The sequence below is a fragment of the Tasmannia lanceolata genome, unplaced genomic scaffold, assembly GCF_043159265.1.
Source record: "Tasmannia lanceolata isolate RefF3 unplaced genomic scaffold, GAP_Taslan_0.1 ptg000013l, whole genome shotgun sequence".
NCBI classification, from domain to species: Eukaryota; Viridiplantae; Streptophyta; class Magnoliopsida; order Canellales; family Winteraceae; genus Tasmannia; species Tasmannia lanceolata.
This window is the reverse complement of record NW_027518690.1, coordinates 11,391,392-11,400,075: the sequence shown is the minus strand read 5'-3', so window position 1 is coordinate 11,400,075 and position 8,684 is coordinate 11,391,392. Positions and strand designations below refer to the sequence as shown.

General features: G+C 37.0%; 1 protein-coding gene across 1 annotated transcript; it reads right to left on the bottom strand.

Annotated features, from left to right (window-relative positions):
* Positions 1-2,044: 2,044 nt before the first annotated feature.
* LOC143889782 (heat stress transcription factor A-5-like) lies at positions 2,045-6,167 on the bottom strand. Its single transcript, XM_077394133.1, has 2 exons — positions 5,747-6,167; positions 2,045-3,655 (listed from the first exon to the last, which is right to left on the bottom strand). The coding sequence occupies exons 1-2, from the start codon at positions 5,957-5,959 to the stop codon at positions 2,411-2,413; spliced, it is 1,458 nt and encodes a 485-aa protein (XP_077250248.1). The 5' UTR covers positions 5,960-6,167; the 3' UTR covers positions 2,045-2,410.
* Positions 6,168-8,684: the final 2,517 nt, after the last annotated feature.

Sequence of the window (8,684 nt, the reverse complement as noted above, 5' to 3'; positions counted from 1 at the left end):
AACCTCTGTTATGTTTTTCAAATAGATTTTCTTATCAACTGAAAACGTAAGAAAAAAGATGTAGTTACTCATTCTAGTGCAAAGGCAAAGCAAAAGGCCATGGCATAGACAACCCAGAGCCTCTTTGACTTCATTCTTCTCTCTAATATTCAGGTTTATGCTCCCACTCAACATTGTAACAATAAGAGTCCTACTCAAATCGGAAGCAACTCCGGTTTTCATGAGAAGACCAAGCACACTCAAATTAGTCATCGTTTAGTGCGACATCATTATATGGTTGAGACCTATGACGCCCATATACTAATGTACACCCGATGCACCATGTCTAACAAGATATGATACCAACATTTGTATTGGTTACTTCTGCATTGACACTTTTGTTGGTCAAAATAACTATCATGTTTATCATTCAAAAAAATATAACTATCATGTTTCAAACATATTTCACTTTCTTTGAATTAACTAGCATTCACTTTGCTTGTTAGTGTCGCACATTTGCAATTAACTATCATGTTTATCATTTTTGCTTGTTAGTGTCGCACATTTGCAATTATAGTTTTTTTTTTTTTTGGAATGGAGTTTTGCAATTATAGTTTTGGGTATCTGTTCAATAAATGTTATAAATAATATATTATTAATTTCATCTTATAAATTATAAGTACATTAAGTTGTATTATACAAATTGTGTCTTTCCTCATGGTATGGAATACTTGTATCGGTATTTATGTCTTAGATTTTGGAAAATATTGAATCATGTCCTCAATCCCATGTATGTGTGTGTCAACAATCTATATTCGTATTCGCATGTGATATCATATGCTGGGCACAGGGCACTTCCATTTTTTAAAACCAAAAAAAAAAAACAAGAAACGGTTTCATTATGATCCCTATCTTTTGATCTTCATATTGTTGACTTCTTAATTATGTCTCATACAATACCAAGGTTTTCAGCTCATACTTAGCAAATTCGATGTTTTCTCTCCCTCAATCGTAAGTTGATGGGGTGTGTTGACTATTATGTGCCTTCTATGAATATGTAGGGTGTACAAATGTAGGGCCAGTATCTCCTCTTGGCTACACAAGGAGTTCTTTTCATTTGTTGCCTGAAAGTATTACCTTCTCGCTCTCATCACTTTGGAAGTTAATGGTAATAGAGAGTCCTCTCCATCTTAAAGAGTTTTCACATCACATATGATCATACTGATGTAAGATTAGACCTAAACAGATAATATAACTACGCATAACATCATATCTTGGAAACCAATGTCAGTTTGGATCTTAATAATTCGAGATACCAAACGTAGTTTTCAAGTTGGAGATTAGATTGGAACAGAAAGTGGCAATTGATATCTGGACCTGAACCTGTCATTCAAATAAATAAAACTTAATGCCCATCTTGTCAACGAAATAGTATAGATAGTGAGGGGGAAATAAGACCATTGTCATTGTGTAACAAATATATAACAAATATCTAAGGGATGTGAAACAAGTATTTAAGGAAACACGGATATTACAGCATTCAAAACAACTTAACTCACACCTATCAAAAAAATAAAAAAAAAGAATTTAACTCAAATTTTAAAAGGGTAAAAAGTGAGCAAAGACATTGCTAAGGAAATTAAGTGGCAGCAACAGTACCACATCCAAAAGCAACAGATATGTCCCTTCTCAAGGATAACTCAATACCAAAGCTTGTTCACAACCTCCAGAAAAGCATAATTCCATGATCTGATGCATGATTACAACAATTTGAATAGCATAGAACAGCATAAATTATTGATAAGCTCTCTATTTACAAAAACATGTGAACTTTATACTTCTCTAATGAGCAAGGACCCCAATTCTCACTTTATTCTAGCAATATTGATAAGCTCTCTATTTACAAAAACGTGCAAACTTAATAAAATTATTTCCGTCCAAGGTCCTAATAAGCAAGGACCCAAATATCACTTTATTCTAGCAAAAAGCAAATGTTGGATGAAGACTATTTCTATGAAGTAGCTCTAAGAACATTATTCTCAAAATGCCAAACGAATCAGTCAGATACTCGTCTATCCAATTAATTGAATGCTGTTATTGATGACCAAATTACTCTGTTTTGATTTATGCAACAATTTTTCTACTGTTCAGCAATACAGAAATAGATTTCATAATAATGACACACACACATATAAGCCTAAATTTTAATGATTCTAAGAAATCCCCAAAAACCAACAGCGTTTCTTCAAGGGCCTTATACATATACAGTGATGGAAGGCCTCATGTAATATGTTTCATAATTCACTAACAACATAATGCAGATATGGATTGTCTCATTAGATCTGTGAACATACATGCACATAATCCGTTGACTATGCCAATTGAAGTCTTTATGTATCAAACCTTGGACTTTGACCATGATATGAGCAATTCATAGTGTGAGCTGCTCCATGTCTTGTCTGGATCTCCACGACTTTCCATTGCCGGTTTTTCTCTCTTCTTGCTCATCAAGAGGGTTTGCCCTAAAATTAGAGCTGGCCTCTTCAGCATCCGAAGAGCCTGGTCTTTCGGTCAAAAATTGTTCCCAGAATACATCATTCACTCGGCCCTGACCAGCTGTAGGCTTTTGATTATTAATAGGTGCCTCTTGCGAAGATGACATTGTTGCATCATCATCACTGAAACTTTGTCCCTTTGCAATGCTGAGATCCCCTTCTTTACCATTGGCGCTAGACCTCATGTCGGCTGAAGAACCAAGATATTGACCTACAGGATGGGTTGTTCTATCCACACAAGGATTATTGTTGACTTGCGATGGTAAAGATGCAAGTGTTAGATTCAAATGGCAGGACATATGGTCGTCACTTTCTTCAGCAGAATTCGAGGAAGATCCTAAGCCAAGAAACTCCGGGCTTTCATATATTTTTGCTTGACTGGAGAACAAAAGACTCTTCTTCAATGAAGAAGATGTGCCGGTATCAGAAAGCTCTAATGTCTCAGGTGCAAAAGAATGGCCTTCTGTTCTTATCTGTACATCCCTCAGTGCTCCTTCCAATGGGTTCTTCTTTGGACTCCCCCCATCTCCGGTGGAGCTCTGTACGTTTGCAGAAACCAAATGACTAACCGAACAAGCTGGAGATAATTCAAGTTTCAGTTTGTTAGAGAAATCCTGGTGAAAAAAATGCCCAAAGTCAGGCTTAGAAGTACTGCTATAGCTGTCGACGATGCTTTTCTCCACAACTTCCTGACCACAATCGACGTTTGGTAATCGCCTCTTCTTATTAATCGCTACAAAGTCCGCCGAGGCTTCAGCCATTCGAACAAGATGGTCCACGAAAGATGGGTTGTGAACTGCCTTTGCCAAAAATGACATCATTCTCATCTGCCTCTGCTCCATGTCTTGGACACGTAGCGCCAAAGCATCAAGTTGAACCTTCTTTCCTGATTGATTTTGTTTGACTCTCAAAATATCGGACTGCAGAACAGTTTTCTCACGCGAGAGCCTCTCAATTTCTTCTTCGAGTGCTGCCCTTTCGGCATCACCACAGGAACCAGGTGGCTGACTGTGGCTATGAATCGGCTTCCGTCGGTGAATGTTCTTAAGCAGATGTTTCTGATCCTTCGCAAACTCTTCATTAGCAAACTCCCACCTCTCCGGGTCAATTTTCCGAAATCCCTATTAACATCCAGAAGATTCCAAATTCAATTTCTGATCTCTCTTCATTTCCCAATTCCGAAATTTCCAAGTTGAAAGAACAGTTTTACACACAGATCAATGCATATTTTATATTAAACCAGTTCCATGTCCTATTCACAGAAAACAATATTCCGAGAACAGAACAACATTCCGAGAAGCAAAAGAATTGAAGATTACTTGAACTAACAAATAATAAAGGCAAATTCAATTGGTTTCTACAAAATCCTAACATATAACAAGAAGATTATGCTCTAAATCCAATAATAAAAAATCTATCCAATTCTCTGCTCATATACTAAACTGCAGTAAGACCCAACATATGACCACTTTTGAAAAAATATAAATTAATATAAAAAGTCCAGCATTATATAAACCTACCAGTATAAACAATCCTAAACCCTAATTCTAGATCTGAAACAAAATGAACAAATAAATATTAATGGCATATTCGATTGGTTTCTACAAATTCCAAACATATAACAAGAAGATCACTCTCTAAATCCAATAATAAAAAAATATATCGAGTTCTCTACTCTATGCTAAACCACAATAAGAAACAACAGATTACTAATTTTGAAAATATAGAAGCTAGATTATAAACTCCAGTATGGTGTAAGCCTACGGCTCTTTAACAGTTCAAAACCCTAATTCTAGATCTAAAACAAAATGACGTCGTGAAATGAAACATACCGATTTTCAGAACACATGATCGAAAGCGAAACCATGGGGAATCCGAAGAATTCGAAAGGCAACAGAATAGCAGATTACATGAACTAACAAATAATGAAGGCAAATTCGATTGGTTTCTACAAATTCATAACATTTAACAAGAGATCACACTCTAAATCCAATAATATAAAAAAAATATCTGGTTCTCTACTCTATACTAAACTGCAGTCAGACACAACAAATAACCACTCTTGAAAATATATAAATTAATATATAAGCCTACCAATATAAACAGTCTAAACCCCTAATTTTGGATCCAATAATAAATAAAAATAATAATATAGAAGATTACACTCTTAAATCCAATAATAATAAATATATTCAGTTCTCTACTCTATAATACACTGCAGTAAGATAGACAGGTAACTACTTTTGAAAATATATAAGGCCACTTTTGGATACCCAGAATATTTAGATTTGGATTTAGTTGATATTTTGAACGAGATCAGATCCTCAAATTTCCAAATCAGCTACAACAATGCAAAAAAATCCAATTTTCAAATCTGTTCTGCGAGACATTATTCGGAAATCAATATCTGTGGCAACTTCCTTCACCGTCGCTGCTCCTCAACATTGCTCTGGCAGCAGCGAGACATCCCTCCCTCCCTCCATCTCTCTCTCTCTTAAAACATGATCATGAAGATGATTGATGTATTTTGTATCCAAAAGTCAAATCCAAATCAAAATACAAATCCATGAGGTATCCAAACGGGCCCTACGTTAATTGGGATTTGCTAGCGTCCATCGGAAAAGGCATTTCATAGTGGGTCTGTCTGTCGCATGTCAGAGCAGCCACAGAGTTGATGATGACAAAATCTGCTGAAAAGCGAGCCTCTGTGGCTGCTCTGACATGCGACCCAAGTTAATTTATAAAGTCCATTATAATTCTAGATCCAAAACACTCTTAACAGTTCAAAACCCTAATTCTAGGTCTGAAACACTCTTAACAGTTCAAAAACCCTAATTCTAGATCCAAAACACTCTTAACAGTTCAAAACCCTAATTCTAGGTCTGAAACACTCTTAACAGTTCAAAAACCCTAATTCTAGATCCAAAACACTAGTAACAGTTCAAAAGCCTAATTCTAGATCCAAAACACTAGTAACAGTTTAAAACCCTAATTCTAGGTCCAAAACACACTTAACAGTCCAAAACCCTAATTCTAGGTCAAAAACACTCATGAACAGTCCAAAACCCTAATTCTAGATCTGAAACAAAATGACAACGCCAATCGAAACACAAGAATTACTAAACTCAGAAAACAAGGTCGAAAGTAAAATCCATTGGGAATTCAAAAGAGGGAAAAAAAGGGGATAATCGGAGATCATAGAAGAGATTTACGTAGGTATTGAGTTGTCTTATGAAGCTGGAGAAATTGTTGTGTTTGAAAAAAGTTGGGAGAAGGATTCGCGCGAATTCCGCCGGATCCCATACCACAAAACTGTTCTTGGCGGAGCTCCACGAGACGATATCATCAGTTGAAGAATCATCCACCATCTCGTAGGTCTTCAAAAGGAAAGGAGCTGGTCCTCCACTGTTCTGCCCTACTTCCATTTTCTATCTAGGGTTAGGGTTAGGGTTAGGGTTTGCTCTCTCTCTCTCTCTCTCTATTTATATATCTATCTATCTCTTTGTTTTGGAATCATGGAAATCCGAGCAGGGGGGAAACCCTAGATTTTCTCGGTACAAAACGGACAAGGAAGATGAATAGTTTTCTTCCTTACTGAGAAAAATGTCTTTTTCAGGCCCGGTTTTTCTTTCCTAAGAGGGAGGGGATTTATTCTCGTGTCGTTGTGGTCATCCTTTTGCCACGTGGATATTTTATACTGTATGTGTGGCCGTATGGTTCAGTATTTTTTTTTCTTTTTCCAAATGTACTGTACGTACTCCAAACCGTTCATTTGTTGGGCTATATCGTAAATAGGTTGTGACCCCCTAACAATCAATTCCATGGGATGATCCTAACCTTCGGATCTATAGATAGGGAGACTGAACATTAAAGAAGCCTATATAGATCGAGGGGCTAAGGATGCAGGAACATCAACGAGGGTTTTGATAATGTCAACATCCACGAGTAATTGAAAGGAAGCCAATGCCCCTGCATCAATGGCTAAGAAACAAGTCACTTTGACGTGGTGATGAATTAATCATAGTATATAGAAATGGAAATTAAGCCTGAAAATCTATTGCTTGGGAGCCAAACTAACGCTGCGGATCAAATGAAAAATCGCCGAAGCGTACGATCTAAAGTAAGCCCTAGATTCAACTAGAGAATAAGAAGAATTCTAGAATCCACTAGTAGAGAGATAGAGAGGGAGAAGCTCTTACTTTCTTCAAAATTTAATGATGATAACTCATGATTTACAACCTCTTATGTAAAAGAAAGGCAATCCCTAATTAAGCATACTTCTCTTAAAAGAAAGATTTAAAATCCTACCGCATAAAGAAAGTAATTATAATAAAAATAGTAATCTTGCCAACTAAAAAAATCACTACCAAAAGAAAGAAGACATGTACTAATCCTAGTGAAAAGAAAGAAAGTTATTAATCCTATTGTCCTACGTCAGTCCCTCTCACTTGAAAGAAACTTGCTCTCGAGTTTAGACAAAAAAGAAGGGAACGAGCTTAAATTTAGACCCGTTGTGGAATATATCTGTATGGATGAGCTGCTCGCGTCGACTTCGAATAGAAATCCTTTCAACTGAATTAGGTACTTCCATCTTCCTGGTAATCCAGCATGCGTGGACAGAATGTTGGATTTGATTCGACTGGAAATTACTTCTTAGATAAACTCTTCGATCCAAGGTAGTTGGGGCATAATGTATCTTTCACTATACTAGGTATGAACGGTCATAGAGAGCGGATAAATCTCTGTCTGCCATCTCTGACTCCGTATTCTACAACTCAGAATTTCATCAAGCTACTCCATAAAGTTTGGGCCCTCGAAGCCCTCTTAATGAAGTTGGTAGCATACTTGTAGTACAAGTAATTAACACGAGCGATCTTTTGTTGCCATCAACTCTGAATCTTGATTGTAAAACTAATGTACCTCTTATATTCTTGTCTAGCTTTGTACATGTGCCATATCTTTTGAATTAGGAGACATGTAGCTTTCTTCTTATCATGGCCTTTGCCCATTTGGGCTTTCTTTCATTTGAGCCTAGCTTAGTTCTTCAAGCTCTCTCGATTGGTAATCGGTGCTAATTCTTTGATAAATGGATCATGTACTGAATGGCGGTTGTCGAAGTCTGTATCATTCACGTTCCATTTTATCAAAAATGATTTGGCATTAAGGCGTACTATTGCTCTAACACACTTATCATCTCATTTTCGCTTAAGCCGTATATCTCTCAACAGTCATCAATTGCGTCAATCCATTCCAAGAACTCAGCTTCGTAATTACCACATCCAAAGAAAGGTGGTACAAATTGTAGATCTATGGGAGATTAAGGGAAAAGGAAGGAAAATTAGGAAACGAAAAACACAAGAAAAATCAAATCATGGTGGTGTCATTATCAATATTGAGGCATGTGGTTTCACAAAGATAAAAAAAGACGATGAGTGTTTGAAGTAAGATGATGGGTAGCGTAGTTGAGTAGAGGAAATTGGCCAGAAGTAAAGAAGGTGGTGAAAAGAAAGAATCAAGGTTTCGAAAGGATAAGAAGTGCATGAGGCTTTGGAAGTGACAAAAACAAGATGGTTGGGTTTTAAAAAGAGCTAACATGAAGGGGGACAAGAAATTTTAGCCAACAGGGTAGAAGGTATTATGTGACTAAGAATAAGGATGTTGAATGGATTTTGGTTAATAAAGAAAGGGTGAGGGTGATCGGCTATTCAATAGGGAATCAGGCTAAAAGTGGGTAAAGAATTAATCAAAAAGTGAGGGAATATGGGGAGGTTGGGTGATTTTTTGGGGGGTTGGAGAGGTTGCAGTAGGATGGGCTGTTTTGGGCTGATTAGACGCAGTTTGGTGACCTCAAGGTAGCAAGGTGTTTGGCATTGATGTATGGATGGTTTGGTGGATGGACTTTAGGTTTCACTGGGCTTAGAACAAGGGCTGGTTAGGAATGTTTCTAGACTGTGACTTCTCGAAATTAGGAGGCTGGTTCGTGTAAATTTTTTCCGTAAAGCTCCGGATGCTGTTGAATGACGAATGAAAGCCGAGTTTGGTGGGTGCAAGGATACCTAAACACTCGGAAATCGTGGCTAAAAATCAGTTGAGAAAAGTAGAATTTGGGAGAATAAAATCTTAGGCAACACAGAGTCAAAGTTAGGCGAA

Coding starts and splice junctions, on each gene's coding strand:
- LOC143889782 (XM_077394133.1), bottom strand. CDS start 5,959: ATGGAAGTAGGGCAGAACAGTGGAGGACCAGCTCCTTTCCTTTTGAAG. Junction 3,656..5,746: donor TAAGACAACTCAATACCTAC/GTAAATCTCTTC, acceptor GGATGTTAATAG/GGATTTCGGAAAATTGACCC.